Source organism: Barbus barbus (assembly GCF_936440315.1).
Source record: "Barbus barbus genome assembly, chromosome: 30".
In the NCBI taxonomy this organism is placed as follows: domain Eukaryota; kingdom Metazoa; phylum Chordata; class Actinopteri; order Cypriniformes; family Cyprinidae; genus Barbus; species Barbus barbus.
The window spans coordinates 25,405,208-25,431,157 of record NC_136758.1 but is presented as its reverse complement, the minus strand read 5'-3'; the positions used below and the strand labels follow the sequence as shown (position 1 = coordinate 25,431,157).

The window sequence follows — 25,950 nt, the reverse complement described above, 5'->3', positions numbered from 1 at the left end:
CAAGGAGCCACAAATCTCTCTCTGTCTGAATCAGGGCGGATCCTCTGGGTTGAGGGCAGGGGTTGTGGATACAGGTCTATGTGGGAACTTGAGCCTGATTCACATTGTATGTGACGCAGGTATTAGGTTTTGATTTCAACGTGGCTACCAGTTATGTTAGTTTATTTGATATACTGTCTAATAGAATTTTTGCATACACTACAGCTCAAAAGTTTGGGGTCAGTAAAATTTAAAAAGAAATAAATGAATAAATAAATGTTTTTAAGCAAGGATGCATTCAATTGATTAAAAGTGACAGTAAAGTTTATAATTGTATTTCAAATAAATGCTGTTCTTTTGAATTTTCTATTCATCAAAAAATTCTGAAATCATGTAATATTTCAGTTTCCACAAAAATATTAAGCAGCTCAACTGTTTTCAACCTAAAATAATACATAATATATTTTTTTTGAGCAACAAATCAGCATGTTAGAATGATTTCTGAAGGATCATGTGACACTGAAGACTGGAGTAATGATGCTGAAAATTCAGCTTTGAATCACAGGAAGAAATTATGTTTTAAAATGTATTCAAATAGAAAATAGTCATTTTAAATTGAAATAATATTTCATAATATAATATAATATATCATTCCACATTCCTAAAAAATCTGGAGATATCAGTGATTTTGTTCAGTCATTATACATTGTATATAGTAAATGCAATTTTGTAAGTGCAATGTCTATAAAATTATTTTTAAAATCCATATCCAGTCATCACAAATAGTGATGGAAAGGTTAAGAAAACTGGAAAGTTCGAGAAAATTGTCATAGAAATTCATTGATCAGAATACATTACTTTGTAGACGTTGAAAATAATCCATAATATTCTTTCAAGCCTAAACCTTAATGTAAGCTAAAGTTTACATTTATCAATCTGCGTTTTCTTTTCCTATACCAACATATTTCAATCACATTAGACTTTTTTTTAGTTTCTCTGTTTAACTTTACTGAAGGGTACAGTGTGCTTTCACTCCGGTCAAATACTCAAACAAATTCTTTAAAGTGCCTGTCTCAGGTCACCACATGGCCCATAGATTCATTTTAATGGAGGTTCAGGGAATTCATATCACTTTCAGACCCGCGTTTCACTGACTAAACAATATTTAGAAAGTGCTGTCAAGGCGCTCTTTTCAATGACAAGCCCCCCTCTTTGCTATTAATTCCTAATGCTTCACCACAACAGGTGTCGTTTGCGGTCATTAATTTGCTTTGGTTAAAAAACGGCTCACAAATGAGCAATGCGCGCCGTCAGAGGAGTAATATATACCGCCTCGCCCAGACACTAAGTCTGTCCCTAGAATGCCATTAAGGTGTGTACAAAGCAGGCCGCGTCTCTCTCGACAGCCATAACGGTTTGTTATTATAGCTGCAAACATATGCTCGCACCCACGTCTTGCCGTCGCATTGTGCCGTCTGAATTAGTTTCTCAAGACCATAAAGTTTTAACATGGCTGGATGCTGGTCAAATGGCAATCCTGAGGGAATCCTGTCTAGTTTAGTTATTCGCCTCTAATTAAACTGTAGGGGGAACATCACACAGACAAAAGGCGGGAGAGAGGCAATCATTAACAGCATGAAGCATCAACAATCCACTCTCAATAACATGGTTCTTAGACGAGAAAATTGTCACGCTCAAATCCGCCTGCTATGGAGACGTTCTTTCATATCTGCACCACCGTATACACGTGAGGTACATGTGTGTAAATCGGCTAAATGTCACAAGACGTGAGGAGAGGATAGACGACGGGCGGACTGCATATGTCCTACATATGTGCTGGGATTCATGAGTAATATTTGATATGTGTTGACCAGGTGTGTGCTGTGAAGAGTTCATTTGTGCAGTCACATCCGCTGTGGGAGTTCTCTGATCCCATGTCAGGCTGTGACACATGTTTGGTCTTTTCTTAAGGTGATTTATCCACCTATAGAAAGGGATTCTGTACATTCGCCGCCCAACTATTACTTCTGACTCGTTCTTATTTGGGAATGAGATATGTGAGCACTGAACCCTGCTTTACCAGTGTAGACACCTGGCATCCGGTTATTTAGATTAAACAGACTGTCAAAGACCAGTGGGATTGAGAATGTAAATAAAGCAATGGTGTTTTTGTAGTGAAATGATGCACTCTTTTTCATTTTAGCGCACTAGTTGTTCTAACATTTAAGCTGTGTTTTTATGATATTTTTTACACTTCACTCAACTATAAAAACAGAATTAGACCCATGTTATATGGACCAAAAAGTGCAAAAAGAACATTTGACCAGTACATTCACACTGTACCAGGCCATTAAAGAGGACTCTGATTTCTTTTTGATGTTTTTAACTTGTGATCGGCTGTCAACCAATTTAATTTAATTTAATTTAATTTAATTTAATTTAATTTAATTTAATTTAATTTAATTTAATTTAATTTAATTTAATTTAATTTAATTTTATTTTATTTTTTTAATTTTTTTATTTTTTTTTATTTTTTTATTTTACATTGCATATACTCTATCAGACTGTAAAATTGGACTTGGATCTTTTATTTTACTTATTGGGCTGTCAACCCCAAGTATTTTTATTGTTATTGTTATTATTTTATTTATTTAATTTTGTATCTTTTATATATTTTCAATCTTTTATTTTCTTTGTAAGACTTTGCATTAACACTCTCTCCATACAAATTAGATCCTATTTTCCAATCTATTTTACTTGTTACAATACCATTTAATTTCTTCAAATATTTTATATATTTTTAATACATTTTAATTTTATTTTAAAAAACAAATGTAAAGACTCACACACACTTAGCCTGTAAAAGTGGACTTTTTTTTCTCCAATGTATTTGATTTTTATTTTAGTTTTTAGTTATGTATTTATTTATTTTTGTAAACTGATTTATTAGAGAACATTTATACAGTAATATATTGCTCTCATTATTTTTTCACTTTGATGAAATATTGAAAGGCATCTAAATCCCCAGGCTCTTATTTTCGCTTAAAACTGAAAGATCATTTTTGAGAGTTGGTATTTTTGAATAGTTCTAATAGTACGCTCCTCATCTGGCATGCTTTGTGTTCACAGTGCACATTCAAAGCGGACTGAATTGGCAGCCTCTTGAGCTGCTCTAAATTCGGTTTACTTTAAAGGGGTTCATTTGGAGTCTAGCGAAGCTCTCTCAGACACCTTAAACGAACAAAGTGTGAAAACAGCCTGAAAGTCCCTGCCCCTGATTAGACCATGTTATTTCTCACTAGCCAGTCTAATCCTGTAACTAAGCTTGTAAAAATGGCCCTGGGGTTAACAACCGAGCTGCGCTGCTCTAACATTTGCTCATATTTTTTTGGGGTCAGAATTTCCACACGCATCCCCTTTACCGGTTTATCGACTTGTTGGGGACCTCCTCCATGGCCTGGAGAGTTTGCAGTATCTGCGTACCTCTCGCAGCGGCCGGGCAGAGTGCAGTCCCTGCCAGCTGTCTGTGGCATATTACTCCGCTGTCATATGTATGTATGTATAAGGCAAGCAGGACTCTTATCGGAGACTCCTTAGAGACAGCTTGTCTGCCCCGGGGCGGTTATTTCACCCCTTGCTCTGCGCTGAGCGTGGCATAGTGAGGAGGAGGGGGAGAAGGAGGGCCTGGGTTCTGTTTGCTGGCATATGTTAAAAGCAGCCATGCCACACTACGCCACCCAGCCATGCATATGGAGCAGTCTTAGGTATATCAAAGTCACCATGCTTAAAAAGTGACCCGGGGTTATTGCTGGTTAAAATGGAATTACAGGAGGTGGCTGCCGAAGTTTTGGAGGAGAGCGGCCTGGACACCTCTGTGTTAGAAGTGCAGACTTTAAATGTAGGGTTTGCTCCAAATGTGACGTTAGTTTAGAAATTAGGAATTTAAATTGGACTTCTTAAGGTTTGATTTATATTTAGCCGAAGTGTGACAGAGTTATAAGTTTGACGTTGCTGTAAATTGAGATTTTTAGGGTGTACGGCAAGTTTGGGTCCAGAAGTCTTGTTCAGTTTTTCCTCTTAGTTCCTCCTATAATATATATATATATATAAAAAAGAAAGACTGAGGGTGTATGCATAACAAATGCTGTATGTCACCTAAAGATTAGAAGATTTACTATAATTTTATAATATAATGTAAAGAGGTCAAAGGTTTGGAGTCAGTAAGATGTATTTATTTATTTATTTGTATTCAGTAAGGATGCGTTTTTATATTTAGGACTTTTTTAATCCCCCCCAAAAATAAAAATAATAATAGCTGCTTCTGATTTTGGTGTGAAAATGAACCTAAATATTTACACATCATTTTCTTCATGCCAAATAATTTTTTGGTTCTTCCTATAATATTAGATGCAAAACAAATGTTGTCACCTAAAATAATTAAAAGATTAACTATGTTCTAACATTTTCAAAAATAAAAAAGTAAAAAAATCATGTATAAAATTGATACATTGAAAGGTTACTATTCAAAAGTTTGGGCTCAGTAAGATTTTATTATATTTTATTTTGGAAAGAATGTGCTTTATTCAGCAAAGATGCTTTAAATAGATCAAAAGTTACAGTAAGCACATGTATATGTTGCAATATATATGTATATGAAGATAAAAATTGCAATGTATATGTTGCATTAAAAAAAAAAAAAAAACTCTTCTATTAATCAGATAATCCTGAAAAGAATGCATCACAGTTTCCACAAAACTATTAAACAACACAACTTTCAACATTGCTAATAATAATTAAGCAGCAAATCAGCATATTAGAATGATTTCTGAAGGATCATGTGACAGTCTGTAGTAATGATGCTGATGCATCACAGAAATAAATTACATTTTACATTATATTAAAATAGAAAACAGTTGTTTCATTGTAATAATATTTTACAATATTTCTGCTCTTTATGTATTTTTGATCAAATAAATACAGCCTTTCGGAGCATAAGAGACTTCTTTTAATAATAAAAACCCCACTTACCCTAAGTAAGAGCAATAGTTCTAGTGAAGGTTGCTTTAGCAAACAGCACTAATCTAATATAAAAATGAAGCCGTGATGTTTGCAAATCCATCCGAGACTCGTGAGAACTTGTTTAACAGAAATTCTGTTAATTTCAAAAGACTTAATATTCATCCAACCCCTTCCGAAAAAATGTTTATCAAGTTCTACATGAGAAATGAAAAATAATCAAGGACCCAAATAGGTAGTCATTTATTCGAGGTCTCTCTGCTTATATTAGCATGCAAAAGCACTCGAGCTGTAATTCATAAAGTGACTTAAAATTGACATACCTCTTTAAGTGTTTTTTTTTTCTCTCTTTCTTTTGCCAGAGGCAGTTTGACAATTGAAATGAATGTTTTATGAAAAAATTAATAGTGCCTAGTTTTTGCAGACAGTTTCAAATATTTAATCACACAAATGATATGAATTAATATGCAGACAAGGTTTAATTCATATTAATTTTTTCTTCCAAATGAGATGTACGAGCAACGTGTTTTGCAATGAATATTGGTAGCATGACTTGAATAAGTGGCTTTGTGAAATGTGCACCTCATAACTGCCTTTGTTGCGCTTCGTCCATCTTTTCCTGTTGTCCTAATTTCAGAGTTCACCGCGAGATGCACTGAAATATTGTAATTTCTGGTTTTATGAAGGATGCATGGAGACGTGAGGTTTTCCAATCAGCCGTAGACATGTATGAAGTCGTAAACCCCCGGCCCGTGCTGAAACACTCCTCTAGTGTGACTTAATTTGTTTTCTTTTTTCATCCCTTGTCCTTTGGCTATATATCGTGCCCGAGAAAGTCTGGAATATAAACCAGATTGTATTATTTTTTCATTTGTATTCTGCATTCCGCACTTGGCAATCGGATCAAAGATTACCCAACTTGCTTGCGAAATAAAGCAACGAGGATCACTTTAGGCCGTAATTATTGGAATCAAAGCGCTTTTTCTGAAGAAGGCACAGTGCAGAGGGATGGGACGCGCTGTCATTTCCTGTGCAGTCTGGACCGCACGACTCTAGATGTTTAGGCAACTTCGTCAATCAGAATCAGATTAAGACTGATCTGATAAACGTGCTGGGATATTTTGATGAGGCTCTTGAAATGCATTTTTTTTCTAACATACACTCTTAAAAATAAAGGTTCTCAGCGATGCCCACTGTAAAACAAACAAAAAAGGGTCACATTTACGGTAAAAAAACAGCAGCTGTGGTTGCCAGAACTTTATAGTAATAATGTTATTATGTATTACAGCTATAGCTGTTTATTATAATGCAATATATTGCTTTTCCACAAGCTAAGGAGATAAAAATTAATATATAGAAATTCATGCACATATTAAGCACAGAACACCATTATGGAAACACACAACATTAAAAAAGTAAAGTCACCTTTATTTATATAGCGCTTTTAACAATACAGATTGTGTCAAAGCAATAAAGCAATAAAAAAACACAATAAACTTTAATTGTACAACAATAAATGTAACATAAAATCTTATTAACTGATTAAAAAAACTAAGAATCTAAACTAAGAAGAAAGATCAAACATCAAATTCTGGGAATGTCAATTTACGTTTTTTTCGCTGTAAATTATACGATGACTTGTTCACTTCCAAAAACTGCAATTATAAAATGGATAGTTCTGGTCCTTGATTCTGATTGGTTGAGCCACGTTCGAAGCCGTTGTAAATTACACTGCAAACCTACCTCTTTTTTTTACTTTGTGTGTTGCTTGGCAACCACTTTGTTCCAACCATAGGTTCCAACCACAACTGTTTCTGAGCAGCTACACTGTTTGGTGGAAGAATATTGTTTCATATCGTTTTATAAAAGCCCTGTGAAGCCGTGGTTTACAGTGAATTTATAACAGCTAAGGGGGTTTCGCTTTGCGTCGTGCCTAACAACGTCCCTTAGCTGTTCTAAATTCACTGTAAACCACGGCTTCATGGGGCTTATTGCTTTAATATAATTACATTATACTGTATGTAAGGTTAGATCTATTACAGTTTTTCACTGTATATTGTAAGGACTAATTAACAGGTTTTCACCATAGCACTTTAACAGTCTTTTTTTTAGTTCCCAAAGAACTAAAAAAGAATATTTTAATAATCTAAAGAACCTTTTGTGCGATAAAACGGTTCCATGGATGTTTAAGGTTCTTCCTGGAGCCATAAATGCCCAATAAAGATCTTTTTTAAGCTTGTACTTGGAACATCATAATGTACATTTTTGGAAACATCATTATTCTGAGGAAAATGTAAATGGTGTTTGTTCATGCAAAAACCACTGGCATTGTGCTGTATGGTTGTCGTTGTGTGTTCTGGGTGGTCCTTCAGTGTAAGTCTATAGAAAATTTTATAATTTTTCATGATCTTTTATCATGATCTTTTATCACTTTTATCAGAATATACTGGTATACTTCATTTGTTGCTTTTATTTACAGATTTCTACATGTTTCCATTTTGTATAAATGCACACAGTCAGATCTCTATGGGACTGGGAGTCTCGCTGTGTCTAAAATGAGCTTGATTTGAATCTGCAGACATCGACTGAGGAACATGTTGGAAAAATGGACATTAAAATGGACATCTCTCTCTCTCTCTTTCTCAGAAGCGAGCACTTAGCCTTCAGTCACTGCGGAATAATTGTCAATGAATATTTAACAAGCCTTCAGTAGGACGGATAGGCATCTGAGAGGCATCAACGCACTCTCTGTATTATTAATATTGGAAATGCTATAGACACACTGTAGTCAGTGGAGCAGAGTGCATACTGGATTAGCAACTGAAAAAGATACAGATGTGAATAAACCAACTCCACCACCAACCCAACGTCTGCTGCTTCCTGCAGCTCTGCAGAAAACAAGTTGGATTTGATTTTGGTCATTTGTATGGGCTGAATCTCACAAGATCAGAAGAGTCAAGAACCAGTTCAGGAACCAAAAGAAAGAAGAAATTCTATTTTGCATAGGGAAAATAATGGTTGTATTGTTTGTGCAAAATGTAATTTATTTTCTTTCGATTTTGGGATGGAAATACTTTTAAAAACAAGAACAGTAACATTTTTTAATATATTTTTTGCAAAATACAATTTCTAGATTTAGGACCATTTCAGCCTAAAACTAATAGTCTAATTTTATTTAAGCAAAATATATTTTTTTCTTTTGATTTTGGGTCAAAATATTTACATGTCAATGAAATGTGAGCTGGACTTGTTTTTCCAAGATCACCCCCAGAGCTTTGGTATGTGATTTTTATTAATTTATTTTTTCTCACTGATGCATTCGAAACCCTGTTTTTATTTGACATGTTCTGCCTTTCTCTTTGTCTCAATCAGTAATGCTTATGGCCGATCTGGTAAACATAAACCTGTCGGCAATGAAATACGGTGTGGTGGAATTACCTTATCACGAGCTCACATTTAAGTATGCCTCTCAGGTGAGATTCACAAAAACACATCCCACCATTTTCTCCGAGTCCTCGATGACTGTCAGAAGAACTTCATGTTCTCCACTCTCTCCCTCCCCTGTCTTGAAGTGATATAAAATTCTAATGTCTGCCCTCTGGATCTCTTTCTCCTGAAATGTGGTCAAAGCACTGAAGGTATGCGAGCTCGGTGACATGCATGAGAAGGAAAACAGGAAGATGAGGTGAAGGCAGGAAGCCTCACTCATGAAATATATTCCAGTGATGGAGTCATGGGCTTTACTTTGGTATTTGTATGTATATTTTATAGTTGTAGCACACTGCTACAAGCGCTTTGTTCTGTGCATTTGGATGCATTGATGATGCATAATGATTCCCCTCAGCTTTTACGACAGGCTGTGACAGATGCTCAGAATTGTAAAACCTTATATTATCCAGAATCAGAAAATAAAGGTTTGTTAGGTTCAGCAAAGAACCTTCTTTTTATCAAGAACCATTTTCACTTCTTTTTAGATCAGAAATGATCTTTGTGTCACTTTAAAGAGCCAAGAAACCAAATCTGAGCGGAAGAACCTTTAAAGTACAAGAACATAGTTTTTCTTTCATATTCTTATACTGCTTTGCTTCAAAGTGAATTCATCTTGTTTTAAAGATGTTTAGATTTTCTACTGGAGAGCAAGACAATGATACTGATTAAAACTGTATTTTTTTGAAGTTTAGCTTCTGTTGAGATTGTTTCAGCACAAAAATTTGCCATTGACAAATGTGAATTCACAAACAGGGACACATATAAATCTTCATCATCTTTGACAACAGGTGAAAAGTGTCACATTCTGACTGAAACAAACTGCTTCCTCCTGATGTGTACCGCAGGTCTCATGTGGCCTTGAGTTACAGACACAGGCTGACAGATTGACTGAAAAGTGTGTACATGCTTGTACTGTATATGCTTAAACTTTTAAGCATCAAAGTGCAAATGCAATTTTTAGAGGTTTTGAGTTTTGAAGGATTAAAATTCAACAAAGAAACTTGAAACAAAAGGTTGCATGGTCTCAGTCTTAATTTCATCCAGGAATATTTCAACAGCTTTACTAACAATGTTTCAAAACCACTAAAATTAGATTGCAAGTTTGTCATCGTGTGTAGGTGCCAATAGACAACAATAATAGACTTTTTGAGTGTTTTTTGTTGTTTAGTTGCTGTCATTATTTATCAGTTCATTAGACACTTTTATCTTTAGTGCTTTAAAAGTCTTTAGGTTTGGGTTCTTTTGGTGCAAATGGCTATTTGTTATCATTACTCTAAATTGTTTTGCACAACGTTAAGCATCACTACAGAATTATAAAACTTTTTTTTAATCATAAAAATATGTTCTGAAGTAACAGAAGCCATTGTGCTGTCTGTTTTGTTCATTTTTTTTTACTTTGACCTCACTATGCTGCATTTTTAATTCAGCGAGGGACATGTAGTTGCCATCATTATTTTTAATTAAAAAAAAAAAAAAAAGGTATTTAAATTATTTTAGAATAATCGAATGCATTGTATTTTGGGATGTAGTTTTTGTATGCTGGGGGAAAGTCATTGCATAATTTGTTTCCTAACCTTGAGCAAATGCAGTTTAAGTATTTTTGTGGGCATGTGGTGTATCATAAATTTGCTTTCTGCATCAGATTTGAGATGAAACAGGACACTAATTGTTCTATTGTCGCGTTGGATATGAGAGACGGGAGCGGGCTGACTGCTAAAAAATGAAATTTCACTTTTGTGTTACTTCAAATTGTCTTTTATTATACAAAAGTTTTAAAGTGATGCTCAAAATTCTGCAAAACAATCTAGAGTAACAATGACAAAAGGTCTTGAATGCATCACATTTTATTTGTTTATATAAAACTGCCTCAAAGATAATAACTGGGACATTTTCACTCATCAGAAATGCACGCTTATCATTTCCAAGTCGGATCCCATTCCGTTGTTTCCTCTTTCTTTTCCGAACCCGATGAAATCCATTACTGCATTGTGGCAGTTACAAATGCCGGGCTTTCTCTGAACACAGAGAGGCTTGTCTGCAGGATTACTTTTGATTTATGCTCCAGCTGTGATATTGTAACTCCGTGCGATAGTGTCCTTGGACGTAAATGTAAGTAAACGCCAGGAAGGGCTTGGTGAAAGCCTGTGTATCAGAGCTGCTCCGTGCTGCAGTGCAGGCCGTCCCCTGGGAATTCTGTTGTCGATGTGCGTCGGAATTCTGTGATCTTCCAGAGCTGAGTTTTCCGGGTTTCTCCCTGTGTAGTTCAGTGCACAGCCGATAAGGTGTGATAGGGCAGTGAATCACTAGTTTTGAATTTTAGTGCGTTTTGCATTTTTCATTTCAGTTTCCTTTTTATTACTAGTGATAGTTGGGAGAAGACTGTATGTCTATATAAAACAAGAAATTGTACCTTTCAGAATCAAACTCCATCCACATGTGAACCACAACAAGAATCATAATAATCAATACTAAGCATCAGGTTTTTTTTTAATCTGCAACCTTGAGCGTGGTGATTCTTATGAACGCTTCTACTTCCTGTCTCCCTTTTCCAATCAGACCGATGATTTTCTAATTGCTCTGCCCGGCAGGTTGTACGTACACTAGCTGGGCTGATAAGCACATATCAAATGTGACAGCGTGCTCGTGAGATATAGAGAGAGCTCCCTGGCTGCTGGGAGACTGTGAGCTCATTTCAGAGCTTTTAATCGCAGGTTTTTGCAGGAACTTTCAGCAGAAGGAGAAATGAAACTGTTGGTTCCTTCACTCTGCTAGCGTTGGATTGTTTTCCTGAAGTTGTACACATTAACACAAATATCACATACTGTGTACTTTTATATATTTATTTATCAATTTATCATATATATATACAGTGGCATGCGAAAGTTTGGGAACCCCTTGCAGAATCTGTGAAAATGTGGATAATTTTACCAAAATAAGAGAGATCATACAAAATGCATGTTATTTTTTATTTAGTACTGTCCTGAGTAAGATATTTTCCATAAAAGATGTTTACATATAGTCCACAAGACAAAAAAATAGCTGAAATTATTAAAATAACCACATTCAAAAGTTTGGGAACCCTTGGTTCTTAATACTGTGTGTGGTTACCTGGATGATCTACGACTGTTTTTTTGTTTTGTGATGGTTGTTCATGAGTCCCTTGTTTGTTCTGAACAGTTCAACTGAGCACTGTTTCTTCAGAAAAATCCTCCAGGTCCTGCAGAATCTTCAGTTTTCCAGCATCTTTTGCATATTTGAACCCTTTCCAGCAGTAACTGTATGATTTTGAGATCCACCTTTTCACACTGAGGATGATTGAGGGACTCAAACACAACAATTAAAAAAGGTTCAAACATTCACTGATGCTCCTGAAGGAAACACAATGCATTAAGAGCCGGGGGTGAAAACTTTTGAACAGGATGAAGATGTCCAAATTTTTCTTATTTTGTTGAAATATCATATTTTTCCATTTAGTACTGCCCTTCTGACGCGACAGAAGATACTTGCATGTTTCCTGGAAGACAAATGAAGTACAATTTACCTTGATCTTCAAATTCAAAAAGTTTTCACCCCCCGGCTCTTAATGCATCGTGTTTCCTTCAGGAACATCAGTGAATGTTTGAACCTTTTTTAATTGTTGTGTTTGAGTCCCTCAATCATCCTCAGCGTGAAAAGGTCAAAATCATACAGTTACTGCTGGAAAGGGTTCAAATATGCAAAAGATGCTGGAAAACTGAAGATTCTGCAGGACCTGGAGGATTTTTCTGAAGAAACAGTGCTCAGTTTAACTGTTCAGAACAAACAAGGGACTCATGAACAACCATCACAAAACAAAAAAACAGTCGTAGATCATCCAGGTAACCACACACAGTATTAAGAACCAAGGATTCCCAAACTTTTGAATGTGGTTATTTTAATAATTTCAGCTATTTTTTTGTCTTGTGGACTATATGTAAACATATTTTATGGAAAATATCTTACTCAGGACAGTACTAAATAAAAAATAACATGCATTTTGTATGATCTCTCTTATTTTGGTAAAATTATCCACATTTTCACAGATTCTGCAAGGGGTTCCCAAACTTTCGATCCCCACTGTATATATATATATATATATATATATATATATATATACACACACAAACATGCATACATACATACATGCACACACACACATATATATATATATATATATATATATATAGTAGTGAATAATTTTTCTAATATGCTTTTTTTTCTCAATTTAAAGTATTTAAATAATTAAATAATAATTTCTTAATTTTTATTTTGATCAATAATGAAAACAGGTCTGCTGCTTACTTTTTTCTGGTGAAAATCATGGCTTTTTTTCCCCAGGATTTTTTTTTTGTTGTTGTTGAATAGAAAGTTCAAAAGAATAGCAATTATTTGAAACAGAAATATTTTGTAGCATTATAAATGTCTTTACTGTCATCAATTTTAAATGAACTTCCTTGCTGTAACCGCAAAACGTACTGACCCAAATACAGTAGTATATAATTAATTTTTTTTCTCACTCAATTAGTTTGAATTGGATTACTTGCTCAATGCATAGTGTATGCTAATTTTTTTCAATAGTATGCAGTCAGCTGCAGCTATAATTTGATGAAATAATAGTGATGTTTTTGTTCTTCACAAAGGAAATGGTGTATTAAAATATAAATTCAGTAAAAAATACAAAATATTCCACGCTTTGTGGTAGGTTATCCAGGGTTTGCCTCTCCAATCCATTGCCATTCATGTCACTCTCAGTAGTCTGGTTTCTCAGTCACTTCCCTGTCTTTTGTAACTCTTTTACAGTCTCTTTCTTTCCTCTTTTCCTCTGTTGTCAGCTTTCTACATCTGTTTATGCGTACGGCAGCCACCTTGAATCTTGAATGCCACTTATCAGCCACACTTTCTCTTTGACAAAAACACTTTCTATCTATCACACGGTTGACTTTAAATTGCACTTAATTGTTCAGAATTATCCAAATACTTCGATTACAGCTAATTTCCCCCAGTGCATTAATGTATGCATGTAACAAGTGAAGTAAATTAGTGAGCATGACTGATCTAAATTTCTTGTTTTTGTATTTTAGGAGAAAACTTATGATTGATGGGTCTTTACAGAGGTCTAGTCAGAAAGCTAATTTAATGCTTTGCTAAATCAATATAAATATTAATATTTTGATTGAATTGGTTAAATTGTTCCACATTTTTTTTTTTTTAAATATATATATATATAACCATAAAACAATATTTGTTACATTAAATAAATTAAAATATATAAAACATACTAACTTTTGTCTATTTTTATTAAACTTATTTTATTTTATTATTTTATTAGTTGCCAAAGAAACATATTTCTTTAGTTTATTTTGATGCACTAAAATAACAAAAACTAAAACTGAATACAAATGTATATATAATTATAGGCATAAGAGACAAAAAAGACACAAACGTACAATTGTTTATGCAAACAGAAACAAAATCGAATTCAAAATATTAATAAATCATAGTATTTCAATGAAGTATTAATGTTATTTGAGAAAAATAATAAAAGTCATGCAGGTGTTGGGCAAATTATTCTTTGCATCCTTAAAAATCATAGTTCATGTCAAATAATTTAGTTTCAGATGTCAAAACTCTAATTTGCTCGTTTGATTTGATCCTATTACCCATAAGTCCCGGTGTCCTTGTGCTGCATTAGCACACACAGCTAAGGACTTGAGGTGTCAGGACACTGTTATAAAGATTGCGTTTTTTTTTCATGAACCTCTTCAACAAATCATATTTGATTTCATGCATAATTAGTTTGTCCATCAGCAGCCGAGGGGACTCTGTAGCGGCGGTATCTGCAATATCTTTGAGCTCTGATGACAGAGGCTTCGGGACAACAGCACGATTCCGCCCCATCGCTCCGGATGAACTAGAACTCATTTCGTACGACTGGCGTTCGTAACTATGCTCTCTTTACCTCGTGCGCAGCGGGACGAACATCTCAACGCTCACTGGCAGCCTTCAGTATTTGATAGACGCTCTGCCCCTCGTATTAAACTGGAAGATTTAATTATATTTTGAAATGATATTTTAATTAAATATTAAGGTAAGCAAAAATGGATTTCAAAATAATTACATCAAACATCAAAAAAGTGAAGGCTCTTTTTTCTGCTTGGACAGCAGAAAAAGTAAGAAGCCTTATTTAAGTCTCTGAGAGATTCAATCTAATTTAATTCTCTCCCCTCTCTAAATAAACAGTTCTCCAACCTTTTTTCATCTGGGGGGAGAAGAGATGATAGAGGTAATCAATATTTCTAGCATTTTAATTAAAACCGTTAGTGGAATAAATCCATTTAATTATCAGTTAATGAAATACAAGGTCATTTACCTGACAGCAACTTTGAAGGTGGCTTACTGGTTGGAATGAGAAGGATGGTGAGGTGTCAGAGCCGTTTAGCAGCTGCCAGAGCTCAGCTACAGATTCTCCTCGCTGTATTAACCCCTCTCTGTCCATCCGTGCACCGCTTGACTCCAACCTTCTGCTGCACACACACCAAAAACACAAAGAAGATCATGGTTAGCAGAGCATGGGTGGACGTGTATACATATATGTATGTGTGTGTGTGTGTGTGTGTGTGTGTGTGTGTGTATATATATATATATATATATATATATATAGTTTTTTTATTAAAAATGTAATAAAGTGTATTGCATTTTAATATAATCTATATTTTAATATAACATCAACAACAGCAGTAATTAATAATAGATTAATAATAGAATAATATAAAACTCAACTATCTGTGTGAAGACCTGTATATGAATGCATAAATAAATTATTTGGTGTTTTGGAGGACTTTGTGTTTCCTATGTTAAATTTTTAAATAATATAATTTGAGCAACGTGTAATGTACAACATTTTTACAGTTCTGCAAGTATACCACACAAACTGCGTCACTCAAGAAGATGTACATAGTTGATAATTATATGTAATGATAAACATGGGAGAAAGTTCCTACAGTACCTGATGCTAATAAACAGCCTTCTCTCTTTTGACAGTCAAAGACTTGCAGAACAAGTGTGATAGTGTAGCATAGCATCATTTAACCTCTGAAATTTGTTTGCCAGGAAACATCTTTGTTGAAAATCACTTGATAAGCTAGGAATTATCGTTTGAGGCTCAATCGGGCAACTTTTATTTCAGAGGCATAGAGTAGAAACTGAGCTGTTTCAGCTGTATGTTGTTTGTCTGTCGAGTAGAAGCTTTAAAGGAGTGTGAGACTGTCACTATGTGTGTGTTTGGAGGCAGAAGCTTTTAGCGTGTGGAGGCGGCGCTGGGATTTGTGTGATGGAGTTTATTTCAGACCCAGTTCTCTGGGGCCGGAGGAACAATAGTCTCTCAGCAGCCCTTCCTTCACCATCTGGAACAAATACAACAAATAATAAATAGAGATACAATGGGGCAGAGAAATGGAATTTAACTTGGCCCGCAGCACTTACCTGAAATGTGCATATAATGGTGTGGGGCATTTGTCATAGCGAATGCTTTCTGGAGTTTTTGTCCTACTGTTAATGAAATAGTAAACTTGGCTCTGTACATTACGCTCCGGCTTTATGCATCGATCTCTTCAATTGCTTTCTTTGTCTTATTACTAAAATCAATTTCCTTCTGTGATTGCCAAGAAGAGCATTTAAAAGCACTTACTTCATGTGATGTTTTCTGACTCCGTTCGCCGGCTCTGTGGCTTTTATTGTTCGTGACAGTCCTTCCAACAACAAATGCCCTACGCATAAGCCGTTCTTGGAGAAAGCCTGGCAAATATTAGAATCAGTCTGCCAAGGACACTCAGTCATACCGATGACAGACGTATTAAGACGTTCTCAATCCTGTTCTGATCAAAGTCTAATTGTTGGGTACTGAGTTAATGTTGACGTTTGGAGGCAGCTTTAACCGCTGTGGCACCATGTGAAGCACAGCATGTTTCTGCATCAACATGCCTTTTTGTTCATGGAACAACATTGTGATCCTATCGTAGTCTCATAGTCTATCCTCAAGATCCAGAACTAACTGTTTGCCAAAGCTACCAATGACTAGTTTATTAGGAAAACATACTGACCATTCTTATTAACCCTATAAAACAACAAACCTAGTGCCATCAGCAAGCACATGATGTTACATTGGATTAAGTTTGTTGCTATTTTTGGTTACACTTTATTTTAAGGCGTCTTTGTCACAGTGTAATTATACATTTAAGTACTGACTAATATTAGACTACATGTACATACTATATGTATATATATGTGTGACCTATACATCATCTGAAAGCTGAATAAATAACCATTCCATTGATGTATGGTTTGTTAGGATCGGACAATATTTGGCTGAGATACAACTATTTGAAAATCTGGAATCTGAGGGTTCAAAAAAAATCTAAATATTGAGAAAATCGTTACAAATGTTCTAAGCAATGCATATTACTAATCAAAAATTAAGTTTTGATATATATACGGTAGGAAATTTACAAAATATCTTCATGGAACATGATCTTTACTTAATATCCTAATGATTTTTGGCATAAAAGAAAATTCAATAATTTTGACCCATACAATGCATTTTTGGCTATTGCTACAAATATACCCCAGCGACTTAAGACTGGTTTTGTGCTCCAGGGTCACACACACACACATACACACACACACACACACATATATATACCCGTACCTTTATAATTAGAGAGCTTTGACTGGTTGATAATGAACAAAGAAAGATGATCCAGGAACATGTCGTACTTGGGTAAATTGAGGTATAATTAACCCCCTTTTCTGTAAATGTGGATTATACATGAGGCTTTTGACAGAAGTGTATCTCAGTGGGGATAGAGCTGCTCTGCTGTGTCTCTCTCTCTCACACACACACACACACACACACACACACACACAGGCAGGCAGGCCTGCAGGCAGTGGCTCTGACGACTGGTGTGTCTTTGTGCTTTAATACACTGACACAGTGTTTGACTTCAGTCTGTTCAGCTCAGAGTGGCCAGTAGAGCTCAATCTATCCTCTAGATATCAGTCTGATCTACTGGCAGTTTATAGTTTCATTTGACCACAATCCACTTTGACAAACAACCTGCTTTCATCTCGAACTCTCACAAAAAAGAAGAAAAACAGCTAATTTCTGCTCCCCAAACCTCAAAAGAAACCACATCAAGGTAGTCGCGATACCGTCTCCTTCCGATTTCAAATGAAGATCAGATTTTTTTATGTTACTTAATTAATTCCTAATTAGTTTGCATGTTAATTAAAATGGTGGCTAATGTTAATTACCTATATTAATGGATTCTCATGTAACACCTGCCCGAAGCGCTTGGCTCAGTTTTCAAAATATCTTCATCTAAGCCGGTTGATGCATGCCGTCTCGCTTTGTTGAAAAGCAGCGAGGAATTGAAGTCAGGGGATTTTTGAAGTAGTCAAACCGAATGCTCACTGTTTTCTTCTCTTCTGCTTTCATTTGAGAGCTGCGTTTGCAGAGAGGATTGGCATATTGTGACTATAGTCATATTTGTAAGCGTGTGTAATCTGTGATGCTCGATCTGTTAGACACATCATTCTATGAAACGGATGCCTTTTCCATTTTAAATAGAGAATTTTTTTTTAAGGAAAATGTAAATGTTTCTAGTATTTAAAAAATCTAATCTTATTAAAATTATGTATCCGAATTATACCCTGAAATGTATTTGGACCCTTGAGTCACATTTAAAAATGCACATATCCATTCCGTTTTCTTTTTTAGTTTTCAGTCTTTTTTTTAATGTTTTTCAGCAATTCAGCAAACCTTTGACCCTCATTCATAGGATTACATCCATGCACGCACACACACACACACACACACACACACACACACACACACACACACACACACACACACACACACACACACACACACTCACACTCACACTCACACACACACACACACACACACACACACTCACACACACACACACACACACACACATGTTGGGTTTCCATGTTTTATGGGGACATCCCATAGGCGTAATGGTTTTTATACTGTACAATCTGTATGTGATATTGCCCTACACCAACCCTACACCTAAACTTAGCCCTCACAGGAAACATGCTGCATTTTTAGATTTTTAAAAAACTTTATGCTGTATGATTTATAAGCTTGTTTCCTCATGGGGACCAAAAAATGTCCCCACAAGATTAAGATTTACTGGTATTACTATCCTTGTGGGGACATTTGGTCCCCAGGACGTGATGAATACCAGGTGCACACACACTCACACACACACACACACACACACACACACACAGAAATTCATTCAATAGTAGCTCATTTACAATGACTTTTAATAAACTTTTAATGGCAATGATTTTTTAATGCCTTTTGTTTTCATTTTGAACACTTATCAGTTTTATAATGTATTTTATTTTTAATAAATAAATGACACTTAGTTTAAAATGTTGCTACATAATGCAGAGATTTCAGCATTTTTAAATGTGACTTAAATTATTAAATATTTTTATGGCGCAAAGGTGACCAATTTAGAGTTTAATTCAACATTACAGCCACTTACGGTTCTGAGACTACAGATACTTATTAGATAGAGATTTCCTCAAATATTAACTTTTTAATTGTCAGTTGTTTACTAGACATTTCCATATGTTGTTTTTTTATATTACATATTTGCTAATACAGCATGTAGCAAGTAAAGTGTTTGAAATTAAGAATTTTTTTGTTGATATAAAATGCCTACAATAACACACATACTGTACATATGATAGAGACACAAACCCGTTTCTGTATAATGACCCAGATGTTTCCCATCACCCGTCTATGACGGCAGAATCTACTCTGACATTCTTGACACACACCTGGTGTGATTGCTTGGCATGCATGACAAAGCTAAAGCAAAGCAAGACCATATTAAAGCGAAGATGGTCTCTATTAGGTTGAAAATGATCACCCGATCAATACGACCCCCTGCCTGACTAATCCATAACGTGAACATTGTTTCAGACCCCCGCGCCTTTTCCTGCATGTGTCTCGGGGTGCTTAGACTTCATGGAAGCAAGGATCAGCGATTAAATGTCACCTTTCAGCAACAACATTAAATAAGAAGCAGCAATTTGGCTCCTAGCAATTGCTAATTTCACGCCCTGATAAATGTTGCAGGAGCTAAAGCTTTCAAAGATATTTCTTAAAGGGATGGCAGCATATGCAGGTAAAGGCATGATGCGTTTCGCGAGGACAAAAGCTCACTTTCATGTCAAGGTCAAAGGAGTTGTTTTGCTTTAAGCTAAATGTAAGTCATCCCTTATTACCAAAAATGTATTCTGACCTCATCAATTAGATTTAGAGTGAGATATTTAAAATGCTGTCTTAAGAAATTATAGTGCATTAGAAGATATTTGACATTTATCAGAAACAGTACACAGGGGCGTTCACACATACAGAGATTTACTGCCACCAGAAATCATTCATTTCACTGACCATTGGCATGTCGAACAGAGGAGGAGACAGTCCACTCGTACAAAGATGAATGGGAGACTTCAATATGGTGGCTGTAGAAATAGGGTAAAAGAGCCAATCGCTTTTTTAGAGGCATCAGCTGGGTTTTGTACTAGTTTAATGTAATTTCAGTTAAAGTATCTGGTTATTGTGTGGCCGATTTAAAATATGAAAGGTAACCTTGATCAAACTTTTTTTCCCCTCTCCATTTGAGTACATTGGCGCTGTTTTTGAATGACTGGAAAAAAGAGCACATCAGCGACTGCCCACTTTTCCAGCTGTCTTGATCTCAGAAGTGTTTTTCCCATTTATTTTCTCTATTGACATTTCAAAATATTCTTCAATAAGAGTTCCAAGCCATTTAACCAAGCAAAAGAGCTCTAATATAAATCATAAGATTTTGTCTGAAGCAACACTATTTATGAAGATTCAGTAAAAAAAACAACCATGAACTCTTTTACGAGAGAATGAACTACTTATCACTTTGTAATCATAGTAAAAATGACTGTAAAATATAGAGCTTTTTTTATTAATTGTCATTTAGCAAGGACTGATTGAAGTGATAAAAAAACACTAAAACTATTTCAAATAAATGCTGTTCTCTTGAACTTTCTATTCATCAAAGAATCCTGACAGAAAAATGTATCGTGGTTTACATTAAAATATGAAGCAGCACAACTGTTTTTAGCATTAATATTAATAAGAAATGTTTCTTGAGCAGCAACTCAGCATGTTTGAATGATTTCTGAAGGATCATGTGACACTGAAGACTGGAGAAATGATGCTGAAAATTCAGCGCTGCATCACAGGAATAAATGACATTTTAAAATGTGTTACTTCTGATCTCATTTTTAAAGTCTTGGCAAGCATAAAAGACTTTCAAAAACATAAAAATCTTACCCACCCCAAACTTTTGAACAGTAGTATCAGTATAAAAACAATGTTTTATTTTTGCAAAATATTAAGATGTACAAAATGCATAGGCAGACATTTATGAATATTTACAGTGCTTCGTGTTAGTGAGGAATCATTGTTGAGCTCTTTTACCTTTATTTCTGTCTCTATTGTAACCTCTCTGATTGATTGATCTCTCTTTAGAATTTAGTTCTTCACCAGGAATTTGACTTATAAACATGACTTTTTTGACTGGCTTCCGCAGAAGAATAACATGACTTAACGGCCTCAATTTCTGTTAGCTTCTCAATGGAGAAAATGAATGGAATTTTGCCTGAACCCATCTATTTCGCTCTATAGTTGCATGTGAGCATTGTTTAAATGGCCACCAAATGAGCTGACTTACCTTAAAGGTGCTTTGCATCTAGAAGAACCTAACTTCAAGAATCTTAATTGAATGTAACACATTTTGCATGTCGCCAAGTGCTCGTTTGATAAAACACAACCAATTCATCTTGCCCCTACGGTGGCATCTATTCTGGCGACATTGCAGATAGCCATAGAAATATGACCCCCTGTGTTTTTAGTGCATACATAATCAAATTTATTTGACCAAGCAGTCAAACAACTGCAAATGAATGCGGTCGTATCAGCAGCTGGTTAGCTGCGAAAGACAGATAAGTGTGAACGAATGAGAGCAACTTGTGTCTGACAACACTGTAATAATCGCCATTATTTTGAGCTATAAAGTTGCATGATTCATGTCGGAAGACCCCACCACACATTATATCCAGCCTTTATGACTAGTGATTTGAAAGTAATAGTTTCCAAATGAGTTTCATGCCTTCTACAGCTCCTCGGAGGCCTGCTCTCCTCAAAAATAATCTCCCCTCGTAACTTTTCCGAGGAGCAAGACGCAGAAAAAAGCCGGCCGTCAAGGAATAGCAGCGCATTCTTTTTCCTGCTCGTGAAAGTGAAAACACTCGAATGAAATACAGCCTCTTAAATGACAATTGGGGAATTTGTTTTTCTTTTCTTTTTTTTAACACAATACGACAGCATTTTCCAGACGCGTGTGAGTTTGTGAAGGTGAAGCTTTGCAGGCGTATTTGTAAATTTATGAGCTGCTTTGATAGAACCCTCGGCCATTTACAGCTGCCGGCTCGACCCCACACAACTCCCGACTGAATTTATTTTCAGAGCATGCCTGCGTGTGCGCCGCTCGCCTCCAATGCTGCCTCTGAACATCAGGACCGACCTGATGGGAGACATTTCAAACAGGCCGATGTATGTTCTGGCTGTTTTGAACACCGGTCGCTGGGGGGGCCGGGGTGGCGGGAGACTTCCCACCGTTTTCAATCTCGCCACAACGCTCCTCGCATTCAGAGCAGACGATAAAGAAATGAACGCCCCCTGTGTTTTGTCACATAGCTTAAATGTAGAATTTAGGTGGTATCCATCGGCCCCTGTCCAGCAGTTCACCTGTTTTTTTTTTGTTTCGTTTTTTTTGCATGCTAGAGTCACATTTTTCTCATTTCTCTTTGTTCCCCAGCTGCTTTCAATGAGACTCTGTCCTGTTTGCACTGCTGCCACATGAATCGTCTTCCCATCCGTTTCTCTATCTCTCTCTCACTCTGTTTTTTCATTGCACATGAAGCAACACAAGAGCGTTACTCAATTCTGTTTGGATTATGTTTGATCCCGATGTATTTCGCCCTCCTGTTCGATGTGAAACACATGTGCCTCAAAGCTCAAGGACGATCATGTCTGTGATTGTTTTCCTCCAGTGCATGTTTTTTAATCACAATCTGCAGATTTTTAGCAGTCCTATCTAGCTTACGAAGGCAAATCAGTCAGGTCTGTTCACGCTTTGCCTGATGGGCCTTTAATACTTTACTGTTATTGACTTTTTTTGTTCTCATTATTATTTCTCTTTGGTATTATGCAGTTAAAAATAGAGGGATTTTTAGTGTTGTTTGGCATGGCTGTTGTTCCGTTGTTCATGTTTAGTGTCCCATTAGCGTTACAGACATGACACCTCAAATCATAAGTGTGTGCTATTATTTTTTCTAAGCAGTGGAATAATAAAACAAGGACTTCAAAGGCAATAATCAACTATGCAGCATGCACTGGCAACCGTTTTTTACATCGTGATGGTATAGGTTTCAGGGCAAACATCCAAATTTTTATCAGAAATATAAAAATGTTTAATTTTTTGTGTAAATTTTCCATTTCCCCTCATTTTCCCAATTTCTTTGCATGCATTGAGTGATCTTTGAGGAATTGCTTTGTTCCTCCTTTGTACGTTGCTTAAAAAACAGCTTCCATATGCATAAATGTAAATGACACATAAGAGTTTTGGTTAATTATTCACACAACTGTTCAAAAGTTTGGAGTCTGTAAGATTTTTAAAATGTTTTTGCAAGACATGTCTTATGCACCCAGATGCTGCATTTATTTGATCAAAATACAGTAAAAATAGTAATATTTTGAATTGCTATTTTAATACATTTTAAAATGTAATTTGTTGCTCGAGGGATGTAATTTCACTCGAGGGATGGAGGTAAGCATTCATCAAATGATTGAATTCATATCGATTCCTGCCATATTAGCAGTTTAAAGCAAGACCTCTTTTGATGGCGAGATAGAGATGGCACGAGAGGTTTTTGAATGATTCTGTTTGAAATAAGTATACGGGAGATTCACACGCAAATCCCTTCTGTCTGCATATCTGAATAAGAATATCTTTAAACGGGCCAGGAGGGGGGAAGGCGGCGGGAAATCCAGCCTAACCGTGGTGTGCAGGATCAGGGGGTTATTTACCACTACGGCGGGAGGCCACGTGTTCGTACAGAGGTCGAACGGGAAGCCGAGAGTGGCTGTTAGCGCGGCGGGTGACGTGGAGCACTCCAGCCCATAGGAAAATTAATTAAGCGATGCTTTGCTTTTAAGTCGGGGGCTTACATGCGTTTTTCTTTGGTTGACGTTGTCTGCCTTGAGATTATGAAAGTTTAGCCTTTATCTCAGACACTGATTGCACTGCATTGTGGGAACGGGCTCTGCGTACATTATGACAAACGCTCATCAATAGCCCGATTTCTCCTTCAAGTGCTGATGAATGTAGGTTTATGTGCTTGATATTGATGTTTTTCATATTCACCCATGGGAGCCGCATCTTGCAGCAGCTTAGCCATTATAGATTTCTAATACATTTCAACTCTGTGGTTTTTAATACAGATGGGTAATTTTGCTCGGTTTGGCGAGATCAATGCAAATGCGTCTTAGCCACGCAAGCCACAAGAGAGGCGAATCTCCATCACGACAATGTCCTCGACTCGAAACCGAAGTGGCGTGCTGGGCCGAGCCGTCCTTAGGCTCAAGGTGGCTCGGAGAAATTGCTTTTGTCAGAGGTGGGCATCGGTTATTATTGTGTGTGTAAGCCGCTCCAGTGGGATTGAGTAATTAGGATCCTGACATGGCATCGGCGAGCCAGCCGAGTGAATCAAAAATGAAGGCAAATGAAAGCAAATTCCTCCGAGGAGGGAGAGGAGAAGTCTGCGTGCTCGTGCCGCTAATTTTCTAGAGCTCCTAGTTAGGTTCATTTCATTCCTCCCAAATGAGCAAAGCGCCCGAGCCCCGGCGTTTGATGCCCGCCCAATAAATGGAATGAAAAAGCAACACATCTTTCTGTTGATTTTCTTGTTTATTATCAAGGGTAGCTTTGATTGAGGAGCAGTTTACATTCATGGAATCGTCTGACCTTTCTAGAGGCATCTGCCGAGCAGGCGCCGGGCGCTCGGTGGAGAATGCGAAGCCGGCGCGCTTCATAAAGTGTTGAGAAATGAGCAAAAAATCAAAGCCGTCTGTTGAAGATTTTATTGGCTCGCTTATTCATCGCCTCGTGTTTTGCACAATAACTGATCTGCGTCAAGCCAATGTAGCCAATTTTCTCAAGCACCAAGGAGAAATACATATTTTTTCCATCTGATTTGAAAAGCATGTACAAGTGCTTCCTAATCACTTCTGAAAACCAACACACTCCTTTCTGAGATGGAACGACGCCAGTTTCAAGCGTCGCTCTTTATTGCTGCCGTATTGATTCAGCTAAATGCTAGAAGTCTGAATTAGTTTTGCGAGTTCTAATAGTTTATTGTTTTTAAATAGTTCTTGAAGTTGAATCAATGGCGTTGAGGTAATTGAGGTTGTTCAAATGATATCTGTTCTGATTCTTTCTCTCTGTTTGTTTTTGGTGTCAGCAGGTGGAGGTTCAACAGAGCCATCGAGAGGCTCAGAAAGATGTTCTGGATCAGATGAGAGGGAGACTTAAAAGTCAACAGTACTGCTCCAACAGCAGAAGTGTTGACTTCACCCTGATGTCCAAGTCTAACAGGTACGATGAGAAATGTGTTTACATGCCTAATTTTTTTTTCGAAAACAGCATCACATGTGTCCTTCATGGAGAATGCAATCCCAGAATGCACTGTGACTAGCTCAGTGGAAAGATAAATCCAAGTGGACAAGGTGAAAGAAATGTTTATTGTTGAGTATAAATACATTAAATACTGAAAAGCATAAAAAAAAATACTATTAGTGTATGCATGTACATTTATTTTTATCAGTAGTTTTATTGATTAATACTGTTTGGAAGTCTTTCATGCACTTTGTTTTGAGGAGCCTGATTTGTATGACGTGGATTTGTTGTGTAGAACATTTCAAATCCTTCACTTAAGGGCTTCCGTGAGTATTATGATGCTGACTTAGAATGCCAATAATTTCCTGAAGTATATTTTATATTTTGTGCCTCGGCTCTTTTGTTTTCACAAATATCTTGCTGTTTGATCAATATTGTAGATTAGATTTATTTTAAGGGCCTGAAGTAACCCTTCTCTAATGCTACTTAGTGGTCCCTCGTGTGGTTACAGACTTGCATTATCTTTTTTTTTCTCTTTCCTAAAATAACTAATCCTTTTATTTGGTGGTCCATTAGTTCTCTATCCTCTCCCTCTCTCTCTCCTGATCCAGTAAAGTCCTGAATGTTA

At 36.3% G+C, this 25,950-nt stretch overlaps 1 protein-coding gene across 1 annotated transcript in view; it reads left to right on the top strand.

Annotated features, from left to right (window-relative positions):
- The window catches only part of LOC306850453 (A-kinase anchor protein 6-like), a gene marked incomplete at its 5' end in the record, with an annotated part of 108,482 nt that overhangs the window by 26,052 nt on the left and 56,480 nt on the right, over positions 1 to 25,950 (top strand). The window contains one exon of the mRNA XM_079386106.1: positions 25,171 to 25,301. Coding sequence (XP_079242232.1) covers positions 25,171 to 25,301 — 131 coding nt within the window. The remainder of the gene's footprint in view (positions 1 to 25,170; positions 25,302 to 25,950) is intronic.